The 26,447-nt window shown below is 42.3% G+C and overlaps 1 protein-coding gene across 2 annotated transcripts in view; it reads right to left on the bottom strand.

Annotated features, from left to right (window-relative positions):
• Positions 1-26,447, bottom strand: part of LOC139413411 (ADAM metallopeptidase with thrombospondin type 1 motif, 9) — a 70,231-nt gene that overhangs the window by 24,473 nt on the left and 19,311 nt on the right. The window contains exons 8-17 of one of the 2 annotated variants that reach the window (XM_071160764.1): positions 21,225-21,351; positions 20,857-21,067; positions 20,610-20,777; positions 19,873-20,037; positions 18,489-18,608; positions 11,412-11,519; positions 11,149-11,316; positions 8,397-8,672; positions 5,762-5,923; positions 5,312-5,488 (exon numbers count right to left, since the gene is read on the bottom strand). In XM_071160764.1, the coding sequence (XP_071016865.1) occupies positions 5,312-5,488; positions 5,762-5,923; positions 8,397-8,672; positions 11,149-11,316; positions 11,412-11,519; positions 18,489-18,608; positions 19,873-20,037; positions 20,610-20,777; positions 20,857-21,067; positions 21,225-21,351 (1,682 nt within the window). Of the gene's footprint in view, positions 1-4,772; positions 5,489-5,761; positions 5,924-8,396; positions 8,673-11,148; positions 11,317-11,411; positions 11,520-18,488; positions 18,609-19,872; positions 20,038-20,609; positions 20,778-20,856; positions 21,068-21,224; positions 21,352-26,447 lie in introns of those variants that run through there. The other variant, XM_071160765.1, reaches the window with a different exon arrangement.

Raw genomic sequence — 26,447 nt, 5'->3', positions numbered from 1 at the left:
TTAAACAGTGCCTCTGACAGACCACTACTTGTGCCTAAAATACACCACATTCCGATGCCTGCGTTCCGTCCTGGAATTCTAAAGAACCCAGGCGACAGGGCCTTTCGGGCCCCCACAGACAACAGGGCTTTCCAGGCTTTTTCCCCTGGGATCACAGCCCTTTCCCAGAAGCCCATCCATGCTGATTAGATGTACAGGGAAGGGGCCCCTCCCAGATCAAACGTGACCCTTGACCTCCAATGCACTCCTGTATTGTCTTTCTGACGGGCTCTCATTTGAGTCACTGTCATTGGCCCCCCGCCATCGGAACAATGTCATCAACCCGCCAGTGAAAAGGGGAAAGGGGGGGACTGGCGAGAGGCGGATGAGGGGGCGACATAGTTGAAGAGAACGTGTCGTCAGGCGCACAAAAAAACATGTCAGCCATTAGGAATCAGCACAGTAAATGGGAGTCCTAGCCTGTGTTACAGAGACTCAAGATTTACCTTGGTACGAAAGGCATTGAACTCTGGCAGAGACAGAAATATCATAATTGCTCAAAGAGATCACTGGGTCCCTGACCTCATAAGACAACAGAGATATTGCTCAGTGATTTGTACATTTTCATTCACTGAAAACACCCCTTTCAAAACAACAGTCAGAGAGCTCGAGTAATGCTCTCTGCAGAGATAACTTGCAGAGAATTTCCTATCTAATCCATAGTTGATTTAGGTTAACTATATGGACCACTTCCATGTTCCTACTGTAATTAGTGTAAAGCCAAATCCGGTAATCTAAAGGTAATCTTCTTAATTAAAGCAGACATGTTGATGAGATTTTTAACAGGACTACAAGGTTGCCTGTGGTAGTATAAGTGAATGTGTTCACTTCACTGTTAGTGGTTCTTCATGGCAATTATCTCATTTAATAAAACTATTTCTAACAAAGTGTTCCCGAGGTATCAGTTTTCGCCATAAGCTCTGGTCCTACTGTAACTAAGATGAGGTCAGGAGTGCAGATGTCTCGTCTCTCTTCTCTCATATGACCTCCATTTTTCACTTCCGATATCCATACAATAAAACACATTTCTGCACGCTAAATCAACTAGCTAGAGGATTGACTAGAAAGGAAACAAGTATAAATGGATGTTTTGGAACTTAGTTTGAGAATAAGCACTTGTTCGTGATGGTTCGTGAATCGTGAACATGATCTTTTACGGTGAATACTATAAATGAAAGAAACGTTGTTTTTTAATAGTATCTCTACTTCACTTTAATAGTTACCTTTCTGTGAGCGAACAAATTCAGCAAGTTCAAATAAAATTAAATATTGACATGACATTATAATGAAGTAGAAATAAATACAGATAATTACATAAATATGCACAAATGTCCTTGAAACCCAGACTAATACTGCCATATGGAATGAGAGGCATGGAGTATTTTATTTCAAGAGCCTGTTCATACCATCAAACACATTGTAAATGCATCATGCCGTACTGCTAAAATATGCACCCTAAACTCCAACAAGGAGCCAAGCTGTAATGTGTGGCTCTAGATAAAATAATACAACTGTGTTTTATTCTACACATCAAATGATCGACAATTCCACATTGCAATGAGACTTAATGCGTGTGGAGTTGTTTCAAGTAGGGTAAAAAGTTGCACACTCTTATTGGATTCGTCATAATCAACCCAAACCGTATGCTACCTTGTCAATACTCATATGGAGATTGTTAGAAATGATAGTATTTATTTCGTGAACATGGTGTGGTGAGAAATACACTCACTTCCTGCTTGAGAGCTGTGTTAACAGGCCCTTAAAATAAGGTGTGATGTCTGCAACTTATGCACACACATTAATTACCAAGGAGGTTACAGTTAGCCTTAGGAATGACTGGGTGGGCTCCAGGCAGAGGTTGCGCCTAACCACAGGTCCAAGATCAGCTTTCACTACCCCGATCCCACTCAACTATTAAGAGGTAGAACAAAACACAGACCCTGGATCTGTGCTTAGGGCCAACACCCTGATGAATTAGAATGAGAATGCAGCCCTCCAGCAGAAGAGGTGGTGTTAATAGAGAATGAGGTAGACACATACGACTGGCTCAGAGGATAAGCTCCAGGTATATAGAACACTATAAACTCTCCCTGTGGTCGCAGGTACTGACTGTGTGTTCACAATGCTAGGACAAGGGGCATTCTCTTTCAGCTACAACAAAAACCGGTTTGTTGGTGAATAAATGGAACACACTTCAAAAGTTATCTTTACCGTTAAAAAAAAACTATAACACATTTTCACCTAACATAACTACTTTTTTTTTTTTTTTTACATAATCAATAATCAACTAATCATGAAAAAAATGTGATTATGAAAAACGACTCAAAACAACAGGTGTTTAACATACATATCTCTATGTCACAATAGACAGTTTGTGACCGTAAGTTCTTTTTGTTCTTTTTTATGTTTACATCTCATTTCTCCCTTGTTTTGCAAAAGCACCATTGTAAGTATCATAAGTTAATGGCTAGTTGAGTTGTGTTTGTTCTAAGTGAGGTATGGTTGAGCATGGCATATTTTCACGTGTGTATTGAGCACTGGTGAACACACCAAAATAAACTATTTACAAAGCGAATATATAGACATATCTAACAAGACATACATACACTCATATCAAGCACCTTTTGAGCGGTGGGCCTTGGACCTACTGGTTTGGCTGGGTGCTTATGTCTGTGCTAATAAAAAGGAGGGAATCTGGGTCAGGACTTCAAGCTGTGGTAAAATGACTATTACCTTGAAGAATCACATAATATATTAAATAACATGGCTTTCACCTTATTCTACAGTCCACTTTCATCTGGTGTTAACCTGTTCTTTACTGAGAAACCCTATTGTTTCTTTAAGAATTTAGCATAATTGGTAACTAGCCGGCCCATACATGACTAAAAAGTAATTATTAGTTCATTACCATGTAACTACCATTTTACGACGTAATTTCTGAGTAAATAACAGTGGACTGGAAAATAAGGCAGAAACATAAGAGAGTTAGTAACATCTCTATAATTAATAAGGAGCAATCTGCCATTGCTACATCTGTTTTTTGACTTTTAAATATCTAAGCTTGTTTCACCCCTTTGTTGGTGAACAATGTAATTGTAAACAAAACACTGTATTAAAACATGGTTAAAACATGGATGGTCGGTCCATGCATCTATAGATCTGTCCATGACATTTCTCCAGCCCCATCCCTCAGCTGTTTACTGAAACAGTGGTGGGCTGATGCTTTGTTATTGTTTGAACTGCAGATTGCCCCTTTAAGACCAATTGAATACTTACAGTTATGATGGTCAATAAAGCTGTAGCATCAGAATGATATATATAGTGCCTTTCGGAAAGTATTCAGACCCCTACACTTTTTCCATATTTGTTAAATTACAGCTTTTTTATTATTAAATTGTTGTTTTTTTCCCTCATCAAATTGACACACAATACCCCATAATGACAAAGCAAAAACAGTTTTTTTAGAAATGTTTGCTAATTTGTAAAAAGGTGAACCTTCACCACTAGTCTGAGGTCCTAAGCGCCCTGGAGCAGGTTTTCATTAAGGATCTCTCTGTTCTTTGCTCCGTTCATCTTTCCCTTGATCCTGACTAGTCTCCCAGTCCCTGCCACTGAAAAAAATCCCCACACATGATGCTGCCACCACCATGCTTCACTGTAGGGATTGTCCTCCAGACATGATGCTAGACATTCAGGCTAAAAAGATCAATCTTGGTCAATCTGTCATGTGCCTTTTCCTGAGGAGTGGCTTCCATCTGGTCATTCTATCATAAAGTGCCTGATTGGTGGAGTGCAGCAGAGATGGTTGTCCTTCTGGAAGGGTCTCCCATCTCCACAAAATAACTCTAGAGCGCTGTCAGAGTGACCATCGGGTTCTTGGTCACCTCCCTGACCAAGGCCCTTCTCGCCCCGATTGATCAGTTTGGCCGAGCGGCCAGCTCTAGGAAGAGTCTTGGTGGTTCCAAACTTCTTCAGTTTAAGAATAATGGAGGCCACTGTGTTCTTGGGGACCTTCAATGCTGCAGAACTGTTTTGCTACCCTTCCCCAGATCTGTGCCTCGACACAATCCTGTCACGGAGCTCTACGGAAAATTCCATCGACCTCATGGCTTGGTTTTTGCTCTGACATGCACTTTCAACAGTGAGACTTTATATAGACAGTTCCAAGTCATGTCCAATCAATTGAATTTACCACAGGTGGTCTGCAATCAAGTTGTATAAACATGTTAAGGACGATCAATGAAAACAGGATGCAACTGAGCTCAATTTCGAATCTCATTACAAAGGGTTTGAGTACTTATGTAAATAAGGTCTTTCAGTTTTTTTTATATTTAATATAGTTGAAAGAAAAATCTAAAAACCTGTTTTCGCTTTGTCATTATGGGGTAGAGTGTGTAGATTGCTGAGGATTTAAAAAAAAACATTTTAGAATAAGGCTGTAACGTAACAAAATGTGGAAAAAGTCAAAGTGTCTGAATACTTTCCGAAGGCACTGTATACCTCTAGAGTACAAAAAAAACGATATAGTCCCAATAGGGTTGGTGTATTCACTTGGACTCTTTTCAGGTTATTTTCTTTGCCACGTGTAAAAACTATGAACAGCACCAACACTTGAGTATACCGTATCTCCATTATTTGGGTGTTTACAAAAAAAAAACAAGGAATCTTAAATTCCTGATATACAGAAACATTCATTAATATTTGCATATGAACAACGATTGACTGTGTGCGAATACAAAGAGGTATGACAGAAACGTTGGAGGTTAATGCTACTGTATATACAAAGGAAACCAAGAAGAAAATCTCTTAAGTAATAAATTATATTTGAAAACAATATCTTACAAACTAGCTTTGATTCTGAAATACCAACTGATCCTGAATTTTGAACACTGACTAAGACTGATAACAGAGAAAGTGTTCTTATGGTCACAGCTGTCAATGAAGCATTTCATATGTTGTACTTTTTGATGTGTTGTGTGTTTATTTTTTCTCTTAAGTGCAACAGAAATCAATTCCCATCTGTCTCTAGAAGGATGACCAGTCTCAGGCACCAAGGGAAAGGGTAAAGGTGAGGTGGAGGTGAGGTGAAAAATGGAGTTTCCAGCATGTAAGTCTACAGAACCATCCTTATCCCTCAAGTTTAATTCTTTGTTTGTTTTGCTTTGTCATGCTACACAGTTTAGTGGTGAAACTCTGTGTGTGGTGAAATGAGAGGACTGTTAAAAAAAAAGAGGGGGGGAAGAAAACAAAAGGGATATATTTACGAGCGTACCGAGCTCCATGGGTCTGTGCTCCAGTGGGGGTTAGACGGGCACGACTGAGTATTGCACTGCTCACGGTCGGGCGGTTTGTCAAGAATCTCACAGCTCAGATCGTTAAAGCGCTCTCCGTTGGGTCTTTGACACGCCACGAGCCGCGTCTTTATTCCTCCCCCACACGGCTTGGTACACTGCAGGACAGAACAGAAGTAAGGAGGAGTGTGTAGACAACACACTCCACCCAACATACGCCTACCTATCTAGGACATTGAACATCAAACACCTCATTTCTATCCTTTAACCTCTAACCTTTAGACATACAGCCCAGCAATTTCAGAAGAATGGAATTATAGAAGAATGACCGCTGTCAGAACGCCAAGGTTCATAACGATGGGATGAAGTCATCAAAGTGCAACTAAGCCCCGCAGTGTATCAGTGCTGTAGGGCGGATTGTGTTCTCTCACCTCTCCCCAGTTCCCATAGACCCACTGTGGACAGGGTCCGGACTCACAGGAGCGCTGCTCGATGGGTTTGGAGTGCTCCTCACAGTTGTTGACAGCATAACCATTCTCATCCTGGCACACCACCACACGCCTCTGGAAGCCGCCCGCACACGTGCTCGAGCACTGACGTCACATGGAGGAGAACACCGTTTGAGACAGATGGATAACACACTCTCACACGTACAGGTGTGTGTGCACTAACTCAGAGACAAGCAAGTAGACATCCAAACACTAATACATGTACATGTACTCATCCATGCAAATGTATGGCGCTCATCAATACACACATACCTCACTCAACCAATGGGTTACAACAAGAATATATTGACCAAGAAACACAGTGTCACATACTGCAGACCTTTGCACATACACACACCAGCTACAGTGAAACAAGTGCACACACAAAGACCAACACACCATTTTTTAAATACAAACAATAACAAACTAACATACAGTATGTGCAAAAAGGCACCCGTTGACAGACAAGTATACAAAAGCACACATACAGTGCCTTGCGAAAGTATTCGGCCCCCTTGAACTTTGCGACCTTTTGCCACATTTCAGGCTTCAAACATAAAGATATAAAACTGTATTTTTTTGTGAAGAATCAACAACAAGTGGGACACAATCATGAAGTGGAACGACATTTATTGGATATTTCAAACATTTTTAACAAATCAAAAACTGAAAAATTGGGTGTGCAAAATTATTCAGCCCCCTTAAGTTAATACTTTGTAGCGCCACCTTTTGCTGCGATTACAGCTGTAAGTCGCTTGGGGTATGTCTCTATCAGTTTTGCACATCGAGAGACTGAATTTTTTTCCTATTCCTCCTTGCAAAACAGCTCGAACTCAGTGAGGTTGGATGGAGAGCATTTGTGAACAGCAGTTTTCAGTTCTTTCCACAGATTCTCGATTGGATTCAGGTCTGGACTTTGACTTGGCCATTCTAACACCTGGATATGTTTATTTTTGAACCATTCCATTGTAGATTTTGCTTTATGTTTTGGATCATTGTCTTGTTGGAAGACAAATCTCTGTCCCAGTCTCAGGTCTTTTGCAGACTCCATCAGGTTTTCTTCCAGAATGGTCCTGTATTTGGCTCCATCCATCTTCCCATCAATTTTAACCATCTTCCCTGTCCCTGCTGAAGAAAAGCAGGCCCAAACCATGATGCTGTCACCACCATGTTTGACAGTGGGGATGGTGTGTTCAGCTGTGTTGCTTTTATGCCAAACATAACGTTTTGCATTGTTGCCAAAAAGTTCAATTTTGGTTTCATCTGACCAGAGCACCTTCTTCCACATGTTTGGGGTGTCTCCCAGGTGGCTTGTGGCAAACTTTAAACAACACTTTTTATGGATATCTTTAAGAAATGGCTTTCTTGCCACTCTTCCATAAAGGCCAGATTTGTACAATATACGACTGATTGTTGTCCTATGGACAGAGTCTCCCACCTCAGCTGTAGATCTCTGCAGTTCATCCAGAGTGATCATGGGCCTCTTGGCTGCATCTCTGATCAGTCTTCTCCTTGTATGAGCTGAAAGTTTAGAGGGACGGCCAGGTCTTGGTAGATTTGCAGTGGTCTGATACTCCTTCCATTTCAATATTATCGCTTGCACAGTGCTCCTTGGGATGTTTAAAGCTTGGGAAATCTTTTTGTATCCAAATTCGGCTTTAAACTTCTTCACAACAGTATCTCGGACCTGCCTGGTGTGTTCCTTGTTCTTCATGATGCTCTCTGCGCTTTTAACGGACCTCTGAGACTATCACAGTGCAGGTGCATTTATACGGAGACTTGATTACACACAGGTGGATTGTATTTATCATCATTAGTCATTTAGGTCAACATTGGATCATTCAGAGATCCTCACTGAACTTCTGGAGAGAGTTTGCTGCACTGAAAGTAAAGGGGCTGAATAATTTTGCACGCCCAATTTTTCAGTTTTTGATTTGTTAAAAAAGTTTGAAATATCCAATAAATGTCGTTCCACTTCATGATTGTGTCCCACTTGGTGTTGATTCTTCACAAAAAAATACAGTTTTATATCTTTATGTTTGAAGCTTGAAATGTGGCAAAAGGTCGCAAAGTTCAAGGGGGCCGAATACTTTCGCAAGGCACTGTACATCATTTTTGCAAGTGTCAGATTGACCTCAGAGACTATGTGCTTTAGGAAACTGGGATGGATAATGCACTGCTATATTAAAACACATATCCTCTGGAAAAGGAAGGAAGAGATCCCAAAAATAGCCCTTGCTATTTCCCATGATCTTTTAAATAACACCAGCTATTTGGGGACACAGATTGCTGTGCAACTGACTGTAATAACCCCGTTTTGAATAACAGCTATACAATAGACTACTAACTGCCAAAACCATCAGCAAAAACTCATTGACTTCTTGGGTTAGGATACATCACAGACAGACAGCCTCATAAAGGTCAACATCAACACAAGACTGAGATAGTGCTCAGCTGTGCTGCCTTCCCACTTATACAATTGTAATGGGAGACCACTTAGGTTGTATGCATTCATTTAAAGTTAAGGAACCTAGGACTCCAAGATGATTGTAAATGGTGTCCAGTGTAAGAAACTCACCGCTCCCCAGGGTCCTGTTCTCCACTGGTGGGCCTGGGCTCGCCCTCCACCGCGCCCATCAGCAGTCGTGGGCAGGTTATTGCGGGGGCCCCCGCTGGGTGAAGGGAGGGGCCGAGAGTCACTGGAGCGGGCAGCAGGGCACTGGGACATGGCACACTCCTGCTCTGTGGCCGGACGGTCATCAGCGTCACACTCCACTACGTCCACTATCTGATCACTGAAGTTCACACACACCACCTGGCGTGTGGTCTTCCCCTGCCCGCAGGATACAGAACACTGTGCACACACACACACACACACACACACACACACACACACACACACACACACACACACACACACACACACACACACACACACACACACACACACACACACACACACACACCCAGTAAGATACAAAGCATATAAACACAAACAGAACTTGCTGCAGCAGCTTAGGTCAGTGTCTTGTCTCTTTAAACATGGCTGACCCAAACAGATCTTCCTTAAAGAAAATAAAAGAGAGCTTCTGCCAAAGACTCATGCTGCTCCAATTACGTCTGGCCAAGTGGAGTAAACTGGACTGTATCTGTCTTGCATAAGACCTGGAATTATGCAAGAACTGTCCACTGTACTGTACTGTACCATGCTACTGAGCCAGGGATTACACTGGCCAAGGGTTTACTGTCTAGGACTCAACAATGCTGCCTATTTCAAATAGGTGTGGATATTGCACAAGCATCTCCCAATCCGAAAAATGGTGTAGTTACTGCACTTTAACAGGCCCTGTGTAGGCCTATGCACAAGTTAAAACCACAACACTTAGGCTGCTTTTACAGTTAGGTCTTATATTGGTAGAACAGCCATTAAACTTCATGGCCTAACTGGGACATCCGCCATGCCATAGCTATCACTCCCTCCATCAGGGTTCATTTCCGGTTCCATATCAAGAGCGTGTAATGTGAACGTTTAGAGTCAGAGCGGTCTCTCTCTGTGGCTCTGTTTGCTGTGGCCTTGGGCTGAGCTGCTTCCTGCCTGCCTGCCTGGAGCCCACTGAGTTGCTCTGGAATAAATAAGCAGTCAGAGAGACCCTCCCTCCCACAGCCTGTATCTAGCTATCTGTGTGTGTGTCTATGTGTGAGTGAATGTGTGTATGTGTGCATTCGTGCGTGCGTGTGTGTGTTTGTGCGTGGTGGCCATAACTGCAGCATGGTGGGAGTATGACTAGTGCTCTCTGTCTGATGAGAAACATCTGCAAACAAGGACCCTAGCCCCTCTCTCCAGCCCCTTGTTCCTCACGCGTCCCTCTATCCCCTTGCCAACCCTCCAAACACACCAAAGCCTGTTTCATCTCCTCCTCCCCTTGGACCAGAGAAACACACAATCACACAAAGTGATTATGAACAGTGGTCTGAAAGGTTCAAGCCACAGCTAAACAAACCTCAGATATTATAATCCACTGAGCTGGCTAGAGATTTCATTGTGAAATACAACTTAATGAACAGTGCCGACAGAGCATATAATGGTTGTCAGATTTCCCTCTCGAAGAGTTCACTTTGGAATTGAAGGTTAAAGGCCCAGTGCAGTCAAAAAAACGATTTTGCTGTGTTTTATATATATTTCCACACTATGAGGTTGGAATGATTTGTTAAATAAGAAATAAGAAAGAGAGTTCCAAACCTCTCTGCCAATAACAGCTAGATTTCAGTTGTCCCCTACCCACTTACACTACACGACCAAAAGTATGTGGACACGTGCTCGTTGAAAATCTCATTCCAAAAACATGGGCATTAATATGAAGGCGTTCGATTGGGTTGACGTCAGGGCTCTGTGCAGGCCAGTCATGTTCTTCCACACCGATCTCGACAAACAATTTCTGTATGGACCTTGCTTTGAGCATGGGGGCATTGTCATGCTGAAACAGGAAAGGGGCTCCCCAAACTGTTGCCGTAAAGTTGGGAGCACCGAATTGTCTAGAATGTTGTTGTATGGTGTAGCGTTAAGATTTCCCTTTACTGGAACTAAGGGGCCTAGCTCCTCTACAAACCTTTACAGTTGGCAGAGTTCTCCTGGCATCCGCCAAACCCAGATTCATCCGTTGGACTGCCAGATGGCGAAGTGTGATTTATCACTCCAGAGAACGCGTTTCCACTGCTAAACAGTCCAATGGTGGCGAGCTTTACACCACTCCAGCCGATGGAAACCCATTTCATGAAGCTCCCAACAAACAGTTCTTATGCTGACGTTGCTTCCAGAGGCAGTTCGAAAATCGGTAGTGAGTGTTGCAACCGAGTACAGACGAGCTCTTCAGTAAGGCCATTCTACTGCCAATGTTTTGTCTGTGGAGATTGCATTGCGGTGTGCTCAATTTTATACACCTGTCAGACATGGGTGTGGTTGAAATAGCCGAATCCACTCATTTGAAGGGCTGTCCACATACTTTTGTAAATATATTGTAGACCACTCCCAGACAGTCCTAGCAGAATTCTTGCTTGAGAATTTGCTCTGTGCTAAAAAGCAATTATTAAAAAATGTTGACCATTTTAATTGAAAACAATCACGGTAAGGTACATAATTGTTACTCAGAAATTATTTGATATTGAGATAAAAACAGCTGCATTGGAACTTTAAAGAGATTAGTAATGGATATAATGGATATATGGATGTAATATCCTTAGCCACAAGACCCTGTGGTAATGTCAAATATTTTAAGTGTACATGGTAAATGCATTAAACATTGGTGGTTGATTGAACAAAAATAGTTACTTACAGATGTCCATTCAAGGACCTTCCACTGTCCGCAGGCCACTACAGAGCACACCTCCCTGGCCGGGGGCTTGGCCAGGTGGGAGCAGGCAGAATCCTCCGCAACGCCACCCTGGTTGTCACGGCAACTGACATAGCGCATCCGGGTCCCTTTGCCGCAAGTGGCGCTACACTGTGGTGGAGATGGAGGCAATTTGTACAATTGTAGTACAACACACAGAGTATGTAATTGCTTCATTGAGTGGTGGAGTAACTGATAGAACCAACCTGTGTCCAGGAGCCGAACCTCCACTGGGTTTTGTGTGGGAGGTGGGAGGGCACTTTGGTCCCCGGCGGTACCGGGTGACTGATGGGACACTGGGTCAGTTCACAGTCCTACAGGGACAACCATACACATCCATTAAAACAATTACAGTGACAGAAACACAGCCTACTGTACTGTCATCTACTTACTGTGCAGCTCCAACAGAAGTGTACCCATCATCAGACTAAAAGTAACAGTGTTACTCTGACGGATCCCAGAAATACAGTGTTAAACCCCTCCATCTGAATAACTTGATGCCTGTCATAACGTGTCACAGTGGAGGAGGATCCCAGAAATACACAGTGTTAAACCCCTCCATCTGAATAACCTGGTGCCTGTCATAACGTGTCACAGTGGAGGAGGATCCCAGAAATACACAGTGTTAAACCCCTCCATCTGAATAACCTGGTGCCTGTCATAACGTGTCACAGTGGAGAGGTATCCCAGTCTCCAATGCCAACACTGGCGTGTTACTGGGCTCCTCCTTCTTCCGCCGTGCTCTCCTCCCCAGAGCCCTCTCATGACCTTTGACCCCCTAGTTCTGGGTTGAGCAGAGAGGTGAGCAGAGAGGGGCCTAACTTAGGTATAGTTGTGTTACAGAGGGCTCCACATTCCACACTCATCCTCTGAGTGGAAATAAACAGGACCCTGGCAGCCAGGCAGGCTGGAGAACACAGCCTCCGCAGCCTTACACTAACACAGTTAAATACATTGTAAAACATGGTGGTGGGGGTGGAAGTGGTGGGAATAATAAGAGAAAGAATGAAGGAGGCAACCAAGACCTGTCTATGACTGTGGGTGTGTGTTGATGTATGTGCGTCTTTATATAAATAAAGGGGCCAATGTGTGACATCAGGGTCAACATTTCAAAATGGTTAGATATACATTTAAATATGATTTTCTTGCAGCTTCCCATATTTAGTTACAGGAATAAAAGTATAGATAGGCACAATGAGACCATAATTCCACTTAGCAACAACCCCAAAAAAATTCAGAATATCACAAGAAACACTGCGTGTTTCCTTGTCATGCTTAGTTGCCAGGTCTTTTTGTGCTTTGGTCAAATTCTCTATCATTTAAAGCCGTGCCAAACATTCCTGGACAACGAAAAGGATAAACAACAGCATTACTATATGTTTTAATAGTGAATATAATAATATAATATAATGAAATAATAATAATACAATGGGTTTTGTCAAAAAAATCATTGACAATAATAATAACCAATAATGAAATCATTATAATCAGTAAACTCTTCAAGCATTGTGTGTGTGTGTGGGCGTCTGTGTCTGAAAACGATTATTTCTTCCTCTGTCTTTGTTTCTTCCACTCCTTGAAAGTGCATTGCAGCTGGAGGGGAGGAACCTTCACTCCTCTCCCCCAATGTGCTCTGAGAAGGAGGTGAGGAATGGGGTAAACAAGGGGAGAATCTGAATTGCATTTCCTTGATTCCTCACGTCCTCTCTCCTCACCTCCTTCTCAAAACCAATTGGATAAGAAGGTGAGAGGGGAAGCACCTCTGAGACGAAGAGAGGAGGAGCGAGGTTGCAATGGATCAAGAAAATGTAATTGAGATTCTCCCAATGATAGAGGAAGCATGTATTTGACAGCTATTAAAGCATCCATGCAGTCTTTGTAATTGTATTTTTAAATCATCACTGTATATCTAATAAATCACTGTGTTTATTTAATGAACATAACTCCAAAGTACTTTTCATTTATTTCCTTGAGCCTCCTTTGGTCCTTGAAATGCTCAGATTGATCATGTGGGGGATAGGAAACTAATGTGAAGATATTTACAAACACAGCCCTGATTGGCTGATAGGATGGTCTAGAGTCCACCCCCTTTCCCAGATGAACAGTCATTGGTCTATGATAATCATATCACATTATGATGTCATGATGTGGGCCAAAAGTCCCATCCCACCTGAACAGAAATTACAGACATTTTTGGAACAGCTCTTACACAATAAGGCCATTATTATAATTTTCACGATTTCAGAGTTTTATTTTGACCTCATAGTAGGGCCGGGACGATGCCAATATCATGATACTCATTAGTATCGTGCCAAAGAAACAAAACACTTAGCGGATTTAACTTATTTAGGAAAACACCCCTAATGTTGGCTACAAACACCATTAAGTTGTCTTCCAGAGTCACATGCATTTATTTTCCAAGCTATACAGTAGCACACAATATTTTACATACAGCAGGTTTTTAAAGGACCAAAGAGTTTGGTCTGCTTTGTGTTAAAATGTTTGCCATGGAAAAAATATTGCAATATTGATATCGTCCCGGCCCTACCTCATAGTGTGTGTGTGGAAATCTCTTTAAAAAAACAGACCAAAATCTTGTTTTTAAATGCACTGCCTTTTAAACATTTTAGACTGTTCCAGGCTGACTGACTGCTCTACCATAATACCTATGGCTTGTCCAGAAACAACACCTAGCCCCTACTGCCCAGAGTCTAGACACTTCTGGAGATCTGAGAGGGATTGATTGGTGGTGACATGGTGAGAGCTCCACCTTACCCTCTCAAAGGCTTGGTGGAAATTTGGCGGTATGGCTTACACCTGTCCAATCCTCTCAGATCTCCACAAGTGTCTACGATAGGGGCTGCTTCTGGACAGGACCCCACAACTCTCCGGACGTGTGGTGGACCTACAGCACGACTCAAGGCATTGGTTGGATGTTTCATTCCATTGCTATTCACACCCACGGCACCCTACCAAGCTGATCAGACAGTTCTGGGTAGCTGAACACAGTCTCTACCATTCACACCCTTACTTAATTACAGCTAGTTAGATGTGCAACCACTGAGCTACACTATAGCTACAGTAGGGCCGTATCTCTAGTCTAGCAATAGATACGGTTGTTCATACCCGTGGGAAGTAGGGATGCCGAGGGTGCTGCAGCACCCCGTGAAAAACCTGAATAAAAATATATATTACTCAAATGTGGTGGATTTATGGGGGCCATTTTTTACCTTCACAAAAGTAGTGCACTGGGCCTTTACTAGTCCTGTATTAGTGGACCAAAATAGTCGTCTGTAGCATGGGCAAAACAGTTGGAAGGGTGAAGTCCTACTTTGAAAGGACAGGAAGTGTTGGCTGTGCACTTAACCAATGACAGGCATTCCACATTTAACCCCGTCTACATGTGAAAATGAACATTTTTCTTCTTCTATTTCTATTCAAGAATGGCTAAACAAGCCATTTTCAATTTTCCGATTGCACCATTTTTACAACAAAAAAAATAAATAAAAAGTGGCTCAAACAGTGGCGTGTCGTCTTGGGAGTCAAGGGAAGCCAGGCTTCCCCAAACAATGTACCAAGAAAAAAAGAAACAAAATAATGTATCTTTCGTCTCTGTTTCCAAAATGTCCTTCAATTCACAACAGGCTGAATGTATCTCACCGGAGAAAGTATCTGTGAACAAAACAGCGCACCTCTGTCTCAGTATGTGTAGCCCATCTACCCAAGGTAAGCCAGTGAGCATTTGGCCTCCCTTGAGTATTTTTTAAAATAATAATAACCAATCAGCATTGCGCTAAACTGAACAAGTTCAGCTATGAATGGTGCTGGCACACCAAAAAAAGTGTCAAGGGAAGACAGTTTGGATTTGGTTTCACACCAATCACATCATAAGCCAAACGTCATTGAATTGTTGCATCTCACCATGCTGTTGTCGACCGGTTGGTTGCTAGCTTGCTAAAATTGTCCCTTTCCTAAATTAGCCATGGATGGAGATAGGGATTAATACTTTTTAATAAGTTTGACTTAATTCTCTGTACTGGCCAATGATTATAATGGTGATTGTGATCCAACCATAAATGAATACATTGTGCCCCTGACCTGAGAAAATGGAAGTTCAATATGTAGCTAGATGTCGTAGGCTAATGTTAACTAGCTGGCCTGGAGCAAGTTTGGCTAGCGAGCAAGTATTTTAGCCAGGTAGACTAGGACAACAAAAACTTAAAGCGCGTACTGTATGGCAGAGTCATAGACCGTTTAAACAACATGAAAGAGGAGGATGACATTGGCGTTTCTCTACAATTAGGGTGAGTCAACACATTTCTTTCTACTTGCAAGCATGCACGTACGCACGCACACACACACACAGAAATCAGTACTAGGTAAAGCCACATAATATTTAATTTACGTTTATTGGACTAAATTGTTTTTGGTATCTTTTAGTTGTCAATGTGTTAGACTAAGCATAGGTGATTAGATAATGTTGAAATGTTAAATTTGAAATGGTGCTGGATCAGTGGAAGCAGCACCTGTTTTCTTTGTGACTTGTGGTAACTCTGTGGTTCTAAATCAATAGCTGTTTAGTAGTCCTAAAATGTCAGGAACATTAACTTGCTTGACCATGCTATTCGTCATGTAACGTGCAATATGCTTCGTGGACCCACTGGACAGAGGTTGCTCTCCGGTTTTCTGATAAACAAAGGTGTGGTTGAATTTATTCTGCAGCTGTGTCTTATTGTCTCGGCCTTTAGGCTTATATATCACAGTGTCAAGGAATATGAACTATGCGTTGTTTCCTAGAGCAAAATATGCAACTATCACAAAACACAGTTTGTAATATGGCTTTTTTGGGAGGGCCTTGGGTTCCCGGTGATTTTACACATGCACCGCTACTGCGATCAAAACGTACACGGACTGTATGTAATCTTACCTCAGGAATGTTGACATAATGTTGTCCAGGACATAGGCTAATTAACTTGACCGCCACAGCAATATAGACACCAACATGTTCTGTCAATTCTCCAGATCAACGTTCATTTCTGCACTTTGGCTGTTGTTCAATCGCATGCTGTATCACACCAGCTTTCAATAACTTCATAATCCTTTCCTGAATCGGCTGATCGTTTCCCCACGTAACTTAACAGCTCGGCATCAAACGCGCATCGAACAACTATCATTTTTGAAGAACCCTACTAATGACAGTATCGATTTTTGTTTGATTATTCTTGTTCAAGTTACTCTTTCTTGTTAGAAGAATTCGATTTTGCAATGTGTCCATGAAAATTGTCATCACAGCACAACATAGGGAGATACGAAATGCTATGAGGTTACAGTACACTTCCAAGATCTCATTACAAAAAAAAAGAGTCTGACAGCAACATCCAGGAATTTTACAGGATCATGTTAAATGTGTAATTCAATTGTTAAATTCTTAGTATATGAAATAACGAGAAACAGCAGTATTATAAATGTAAGGAAAGAAAGGTTGTGTTTTATGTCACACGATTTTTGCCAAATCTGTGAAGACTCCAAGCACGAGAAAGAGTTTAAATATAGACTTTGATTCAACTCATTAATTATATTGAATGTATTTATGTTCCACCCATTATATCTTAATGTATTCACAATTATTATGAATGACATTGCAACAGCTACAAACAGTCCACTACAAGAAAAGATCACTAGTACCCTAGTTTATAGAAAGACCCATGTTGTGTACCCATCTGCGGGTAGGTGTGTATGAGGCAAGTGTTCAGTCATCGTTGTGTGTTTTTTGGTTTTTCTCCCCTCCTTCTCACTGGTCAACTGAGGTAGAGACAGGCGTCCTGAAACATAAGCTCCATTCTGTCGTCTTTCCCCCTTTTCCAGCCCCGGAGTGGTTTAGGGTGTGCGGCCTCGGAGCTGACTTCACGGATGACTGGCTGGAATCACAGGGAGATGAAGTGACTGGTTCAGGGTCACTGGGCATGATGGCTGAGTCGGGAATTAAGGCCTGAACCAGGGGGGCCTCCCTGTGACCGGAGTCTCAGCCAGTGTTTATGGCCCACCCCACCCCATCACAACCCACCCCTCCACACCCCATCACAACCCACCCCTCCACACCCCATCACAACCCACCCCTCCACATCCCACCCAACCAGGACCCGCCCGCCATGCCGCGGGAAAACGGTCCATCCTACCTTCCCACTATTAGCCTGAAGAAGAAAGAAGCAGGCCCTAATAAACTAAATTGATGCACAAAGAGGAACATAAAAGTAGAGGCTCATGAAATGTGTGACGATTACTCCGCAACTGTTTGTGTTCACCATCTATGTCTTGGTCATGACACTTCAACAGAGCGGGAATTGTCTTCCTGAAGAGGTTTTTCAGATAGGTTCACATAAGGTGTTGACAGACAGACATTAAGGTGGGAAACTAGACTATTACACTACACTACAACACTCTTTACAGACAAACAATACAGCTAGCAGACTGTAGGTTTGATTTACATAACCAAGGTGAGGACATTTTCCACAAATAATCAAGGAATGTTTTGCCCCATCATCCAGTCCTGCCCCATGGCCTACTGTTACTGCAAAATCTTTCTGTTTCTGGGGTTAGAGCCAGCTTCCACTCCCCCTCTATCACCCATCCCCAGACACCCTCCTGTTCCTTGACAGGAGCTGTTGTGCGGACCTGCCGTGGACAGGCCCTCTTTCCTCCTCCCTCATGCTTGGTAAGGGGATGGACTGCTGGAGGGAGACAATCCCAGCTATGTGTCTCCGTCTGGGGGTAAGAGCCAGCACAGCCCCCCTCTAACCCCTGTCTAGACAACAAGGCCTTATTGAGTCCAGGTGGTAATGGACTGGGTGTGGGACTTCCTTCCTACCTCACAGTGCCAGTGACTGTACCTGTGTCTCAGCCTGCACGGGGAACCCCCCTTTCCTCACTATAGAATTGAACACCATTCTACAACTGGAGGGGATAGGGCAGGTCACATGGTCAGCTCACAACCAAGCATTCGAGTAGTGTGTCAGGAGCGGGTTAGGGTCTTGTGTGGTCTACTGAGTCTGACAGTCAAGCCCTGGGTGGCCTAATACTGAGAAAATTGCATGTAGGCCTCCCTAAAATATATATTCTCACAAATATCACTTGAAAGGGCAGTATATAAAAGCATTTTCACAAAATGAGAAGGAATCCACCCCATGGCTTTCACTTATCCCGTGTCAAGTGTCCAGATCAGTGCAGAGGAGATGAGTGGAAGTTCTAGAGATGTTGAGATGGGTCTTAGTGGAATGTGTCCTTACCTGAGTGTCAGTGGGCCGCGTGGCAGCGTTACATTCAGTGTCGTCCATGACGGACCCGTATGACCCCACAACGCACTTCACAGCTCGCATCTGGTAGCCGGGTCCACACGAGGTAGTGCACTGAGTCCACCAAAGAGAGAGTAAGTGAACAGAGAGATATGAAGAATGAGAGCAATGGAGAGAAAGATAGAGAAGGAGAAAGAGAAAGTCAGAGAGGGACAAAAACAAGCCAACGTAGCAAATCTTCCCAAAAATGAGTAACTGAATGGAAAAGAAGTGCACTGGTCAGACTAGTGCCAGCAGATAACAGCCTTCAGGATCATAATGCATGAGTAACTCATCTACTTTCCACTGTAGCCAAGTCAGTGGGTACACACCACACTCTCTTCTACCTCACTGACTCCGATGAAATGAGGTCAAACTTGTGTGGCAGCAACTTCAGCTAAGATTCCGCGCGCTTCATTAAACAGCTTCAAATATACATTTAACATGATTGCCTATGCCATGGTATAGGAACACCTAATCTCCCATCACACGTTTAGGCTTACAGGCAGTTTGCACACACAAGCTGTGTTAAGATGAAGTGCCCAGTTTTGATTTGCAAAACGTTGCGACACCTTGCTACAGGATTGCTACAGAGAACATTTTTTTTTTGCGTCCTGAGAGATATAAACTGGCAATGCATTAGCAAGCATAAATATAGGGGAGTATGTCGACACAGATTGTGTACAGATTGTATATGCTTATTTTGGCACGGTCAGCAATGTGCCTAAACAGCAGAGTAAATGGGGGATAGACTAAATGAGTGGCTTGTCTTTCTCCTGTCTTTGCTCTACATCTGGAATAGTGGAGGCTGCTGAGGGGAGGACGGCTCATAATAATGGCTGGAAAGGAGCTAATGGAATGGCATCAAACACATAGAAACCATGTGTTTGATGTATTGAATGCCATTCCACTGATTCTGCTCCAGCCATTACCACAAGCCCATCCTCCCCAATTAAACCAACCTCCTGTGATCTGAAGAAAGTTCATAGGAGATTTCTTTTATTTTTAAAAAATCACATTAGGCTCTGTATAGCCTCATGAACACATAACTACAACTCTGAAATGGGTTTATTATGATAGATTGTAAAAATAGCTGCTTCATTGGGTCATATTCTAATATTAGAAACAGTTGGACACAGTTGGAATGACACATAAGTTCAGATAATCGTTAGCTTTTACAAGGCACAACACTATAGTCTTTGAGGGACAGGGGGTGACTGGAAGCCACAGATGTCACCTGAAACACAGTGTGTGCCACCCGGCAAACAGATCCTAATATTACCTGCCACAAAACATGTCACTCTACAGGTATGTCAACTGTACAACACGCGTGACTCACCTGTCCCCATGGTCCGACCTGCCACGAAGCACAATCCTGCTGCTGACACGTCTGGACGGACTCAGGCTTGGACATCGAGTCACAGAAGCGGTCGTCCAGTCGGTCCTCCGCAAACTGGCACCATGTCTGCCGATGCTTGTACCCTTTCCCACACGTCACCAGGCACTGCAACAGTCAACGGGCACAATGAGAAACAGGGGCACATAGATTGACATGTACAGTAGGCTAGCTATGTGTGTACAGTGTTTGTTTGTGTAGGCGCACTCAAAGCCTTTTGAACTGCTGGACAGAACGTGTAAACTACACAATCAAGCTAGTTACTACCCAACAAACACGGGTACAGTAGTGCACCGGACATGACAAGACATTCCTTTGACCAACGTCCCTGGCGCCCAGTCATTTTGACATGTTTAATACTTCCTCTTTATATTATAGGAGTAGAATTCCTTAGTCAAACAAATTCAAGATTATTCCCATAATTCTGTCCTATAAATGTTATTTTTACACTATGTCTGCTGTCAGGTGTAGAATCAGAACCCTGATTTGGCTGCGAACTGGTCGTAGTGTAAAAAGGCCATCTGGGTTCAAAATTCCTCAATTTGCTTCAAATGCTAAGCAAACATTCTCCATAGAACTGACCTCAGACCAGTCTCCGGTCTGATTACCTTCAAATGATTAGCTTCAAATGCTAAGCTACATTCCCAAAGCGTAGTCCAAACATTCTCCGTAGAACTGACCTCAGACCAGTCTCCGGTCTTCCACGCAGGACATAGGAACTCATTGCAGTTCTGGACGGTGGTCAGCTTGTCTCTCTGGCTGCACTTGCTCTCATCACTTCCCGCTTCAGAAGACTTTCCACACACAGCCGCACGACGCCGGGACCCTCCTCCACAGCTTTTGGAGCACTGCAACACATGCACACACGTATTAAACCTTTTCCTTCTCTTTTTATAAATCCCTTAAAACTATAACAGGCGTTCTCACCTCTGACCAAGATGAGTACTCCCATCCTCCTGGGTTACAGTCTCCATGGCAACTCTCCTTGTCGTCAGGTTTGCGTTGACTGCTGCAGTAACGCTCGTCCACCTTCTGGGTCTTTCCATCGGCACGGCTGAGTTTGGCGCAGTAGATCTCCAGCGTACGATATCCCACCCCACATGGGACTGTGCACTCGCTCTTCCTCGCCACATGCCACCTACACAGACAGGAAAGGTCATAGGTGAAAGACGCTGACAGGATAAAACTGAACTTTGTATCAAACAGCATACATATCACAGATATAAAGACTGAGAGTGATCAAAAAAATCTGCAATATGGACAGATAAAGCGATTGAGAGTGGTTTAGGCAGTACCTGATTTCACACTCTGCGTTGCAGGGTTCTGTGACCATGGCTGGTCTGGCAGCCCCATGGCACCTCTGGTCTGAGACCACCACACGGTCCGACTCTCTACTACACAGGATCTTCCTCTTACGCTCTCCTGATGGGGTGGGAGAGAGGGTTTAGTTCCTTGGTCATGGTCCTGCTGCTTTTAGTTTCTCCCAGTACCTGGCATTGAATCAATAAATCGATTGGCTAGAGTCCACGCAAGCTTGAATTCTTTGGAGTCTAAATCAGACACTTGTCAAGACGGAAAACCAGCAGGAGTGTGTGCCTCCAGGAATCGTGTGGTTTAAATCATAGCAAAATCTTTCTAAGAAACATCACTCTTCCTCCTATACCTTCTGTTCTTAATTGTTATAACCAAGCATTATGAGCTGTAAATCAGTAAAAGTGGCAGTAAATCCCCATAGATAAATAGATATGTATTAGTGAAGAAATACACTGCAGGCTCTATTGTCAGCCAGGTTCAGCAATTTACCTGTCTGACATCAGCTTACTTGCCTTGAGGTGGGATGGTGGGAATATTTGAGGCGTGTCTTTAAAACTCGCACAAGTGAAATATTCATTCAGTGATTTATGACTCACTCAGGTATTAACGGTAATGTGGATGATAATGACATTGATTTTGACAGCGGATGCGCAGCCTATCCAGCCGTGACGGACAGTGCCCGTATGCTCATGGAACAAGAGATATGTGCTTTTCTCCGCATAGGCATTTCATTTGGAACAATAAGGATATTTTGTATAGATATTTTTTAACAACTGGTTTAATAATCATATGCTGCTGGTGAGTCAACTTTTTAATGCAGAAGGATTGTTACTCAATTATGAGGATTTAAAAAAATCTCGTTACAATATCCTTGTTACACCTAGAGAGTTCGCCATAGTCTTTGATGCTATTCCATCTGGAACTTTCATGTTATTTAGAGGTGTAACCAGAATCACTACCCGATGTAGATCAGAAAACACATTAACATTAACAGTACTTTTTGTGTTGAGCATCCAGACACAGTTTTACAATTATTTTGGCATTGTCTACATGTAAAGAAATTATGGCAAGATATTCATAGTTTTATACTGTTAATATTCTTGATGACTTTTGTTTTTTTATGGGAGAATGTGCTGCTCGGTTTCCTTAACTGTAATAAGGATAAAGAAAACATGTTTTAACTCATAAATCTAATTGTGCTAATGGAAAAATGTAATATTCATAAATGTAAATTCACTAATAAAAAAAACTCTTCCGTGTTTTCTATAAGGAATTTTAGCAATACATTAAGAGCACTTGTACGTTTTTCTAATAAGAAAGCTGTTAAAAAAAAGGTATTTGTATAATCTAGAATTTGTTGTACACCATAGCATATGTTATCATTGTCCGTTTGTATACTTGTATATATACAGTTGTTTTCTAATAAAAATAAAAATTTAAAAAAAAATATATATATATTGAAAATTATTTAAATTATTAATTAATTTTTAAAATCATTAATTATTAATTAATTATTTAAAAAAATAACCACAGCATTTTGACATGTCCCTCTGACCACCCTCTGTGACTTAACCACAGCATTTTGACATGTCTCTCAGTACACCCTCTGTGACTTAACCACAGCATTTTGACATGTCCCTCAGTACACCCTCTGTGACTTAACCACAGCATTTTGACATGTCCCTCTGACCACCCTCTGTGACTTAACCACAGCATTTTGACATGTCCCTCTGACCACCCTCTGTGACTTAACCACAGCATTTTGACATGTCCCTCAGACCACCCTCTGTGACTTAACCACAGCATTTTGACATGTCCCTCTGACCACCCTCTGTGACTTAACCACAGCATTTTGACATGTCCCTCAGTACACCCTCTGTGACTTAACCACAGCATTTTGACATGTCCCTCAGTACACCCTCTGTGACTTAACCACAGCATTTTGACATGTCCCTCTGACCACCCTCTGTGACTTAACCACAGCATTTTGACATGTCCCTCTGACCACCCTCTGTGACTTAACCACAGCATTTTGACATGTCCCTCTGACCACCCTCTGTGACTTAACCACAGCATTTTGACATGTCCCTCTGACCACCCTCTGTGACTTAACCACAGCATTTTGACATGTCCCTCAGTACACCCTCTGTGACTTAACCACAGCATTTTGACATGTCCCTCTGACCACCCTCTGTGACTTAACCACAGCATTTCTCAAAGTTTTCACCATCATTGTAAAGCCCTAGTTATTATGTTGCTTTGTGGCGATTGTTATTCATTTATTTAATGTGATTAGTGATTCATAAAACATTTATAACATTTTTTCCCCTCATTTTAAGGTCATCCCTGTTATGCGATCTGAACTCTCATTTTAATATGGTAATACTATTCCTTTTAATAAAATTTAAAAAAACTAAAATAAACATTGTAGTCAAACCCTAGTGTAAAAGCAGGTGAGCTGGTTCTAATCTTTTTTGACATTTTCGGATGTTTGAGGTGGAAAATTGAGCGGGACAAGCATAATATGTCAACCCTGTGACCCATAGATAGACAGACTAGAAATGTTTTAACAATTTCAATGTTTTTTGTCAAGCTTGAATTTAATTGACCTTCTCTGTTGCACACAACAAGCTTCCATTCTCCCTGTAACAGGGGTATTTATGGCTGACTTAAGATGAAATCGTCAACCCTTATGATCAACCCTGTTAATTTACTTGGCACTTACTATCGTAATTTTGCTTATTACCTTACCTTTTGAGATGGGAAAACACGTTTTTTAATTAAGTTGAACAAGTGCTCTTTATGACAGAATGTTTAAATTAGGTTAATAAATCCCCAAGTTACACTACTCAAAAGGCACCCAAGGGGTGGAGCGACCTGTATAGGCCTATCGGTTAAGCAAGTACAAACGGACTCGGGGGAGAATATTGCTGTGCTCCCCAGCCAAATTGAAGTTGATGGCAACACAAAGACGGTCAATAACCTACACAACTTGAGATAACAGCTTGCAGTATTAAGCCATGGAACACGTTGATTGGCCAGTGAAGGATCAAGCCCTCCGCCAACCTACAATTGATTTATTCATCAAAAACCCAGCGCTTTCACGCCACCGCCAGCTATTGCGCCCATAATTCCCACTGTAAAAATAGCACAAATATTTCTGACACATGCCCAGACCTATAGCGCTACCACCAGTGCTAAGATTTACCATTGCGTTAGGTTGTTAAAATAGAGCCCTACATCTTCAAAGATTATATTCTAAAGTTATTTTGTACATTTCATTCTATTGCTAATGGTTTGCTAATGGTTGTTCATATTGCTAATGTTTTCAAGCATATTCCTAACGCGAAACATGTCCCACTGTTGTTAGAGAAAAAGTCACATGCGAGTAGAAATGTGTCATTGTTTAATTAGAAAAAAAAAACATTTGTATCGCCAATCTGTACTCTCCATGGCAGATTGTTTTGTGGACTGATTTGGAGAGCACGCCGACCGGTCACATGCACATTGTTATCCATCATAGTTATCCATCATAGCTCTCCATCATAGTTATACATCATTGTTATCCATCATAGTTATACATCATTGTTATCCATCATAGTTGCCCATTACAATGTTCTATGTTGAGAGAGGTTTTCCGAATATCTACAGTATATTCATTGAACATTAATGGGATATTTTGTCCTCATATGATGAAATGTATTATGGAATGGTCATTGATATGATAACTATTGAGAAGTACTAATTGTGAAGGGAATTATTAGGCTAATGTTAATTGATTAAATACTTGTTTAGATGCTTTTGGGATTATCCCAGTGTTAGGGGTTGGGCTTTAAACCTGTTCAGATGCCCATTTTCAAGAGAGGCCAAGATCTCTGATTGCGAGAGCTAGAGAGAATGGCGGAAGTGGAAACCGAGTTTGAATTTGATGGCGCCAGCAAAAATGAGATTAAGAAGGAAGGTGATGACAATACTGGATGGACTACAGTCGATAAAGGACGGATAAAGAGCGCTATAATCACAGTTAAAACGCTGTCTAGTGAGCCTACTGCTCCTAGCACAACTACTTCACAGTTTGTAGTAGGAGTGCAGTTTGACGATAAGAAGATGTACCTGGGAGATCCGTTTTATGTTGCCAAGATATTGAAGATGGTGTACTGTGGAATCCGTTCGGGTGAACAGAAGTGGAATTTCGTAGATTTTTGTATGTCGGCAGAACAGAAGGAGTGCGCGTTGCGCCTTAGCAGATTCAAGGAGAAAGAGTTGACTGCCTTCGATTTTCGGAGCAGGGCACCAATCAAGGGCGTGATTTCTGGATTCTATGTAGAAGTTAGGGCTAAGAAGATCGCAATGAAAATTCCTGGAACAGTTGATGCTTGGCGATTGACGCGTTCAATGGAAATGTCCTGTAAGGGTGAAGGAAGCAGAGATTGCTAGGTTAAAAGCTGTTCAGCGTGTCTCCTAAGCAGAGGCTGCGAGAAAAGTTAAATGATGTTCTAGTGGTTCGGTTGCCATGGGGACACCAAAGTTCAGAAGAACTCAAGAAAGATCAATATCAGCTTATCTGCAGCTGAACGCTTTTTGGGAATGAAGGATGAAACAGGTGAGGAGCTGCATGGCATACTGAATGGAGCAGAAGTTCCATCCTCTCAGGTCACCAGATCTGAGTAGTGCTCTGAGTGGATTTTGAAGAACTTCGTTTTTTTTGTTATGGATTTCCCGCCTTTTTTATTTCCCGCATCCAATACAACGTTTCAGGTGTAGTCTGCCCTAAAACACTACAGGAGAAGAAGAAGAATTTTCAAGAGTGCATAGGCTGGACTGACATGTTGTCTCAGACTCTGCTAAACTCAGCTGTGTGAGGAATTACTGATGCTTTGTCAAAGTTAAAGGTGCTCTGTCTTGTTTGAAGGTGGTCCTTTGTAGCTCATTTGGTAAAGCATGGCGCTTGTAATGCCAGGGTAGTGGGTTTGATTCCTGGGACCACCCAAGTCGCTTTGGATAAAAGTGTCTGCTAAATGGCATTTATTAGTATTATTATTCTGTCTTAGAAGGCAAATGTAGCTTCAGTATATTGACTATAAGTCTGTAAGTCAGTGTCCATCAACATCCTGTCAATATTAATACTGTATATCCAGCTCACCTTCTACATCTGTTAATTAATACCAGCATTTTGCTCCTGAATTCCATCTGACTCCTGATGC

The sequence above is a fragment of the Oncorhynchus clarkii genome, chromosome 7, assembly GCF_045791955.1.
Source record: "Oncorhynchus clarkii lewisi isolate Uvic-CL-2024 chromosome 7, UVic_Ocla_1.0, whole genome shotgun sequence".
In the NCBI taxonomy this organism is placed as follows: domain Eukaryota; kingdom Metazoa; phylum Chordata; class Actinopteri; order Salmoniformes; family Salmonidae; genus Oncorhynchus; species Oncorhynchus clarkii.
The sequence above is the reverse complement of the archived record's forward strand: the minus strand, read 5'-3'. Positions and strand labels throughout refer to the sequence as shown.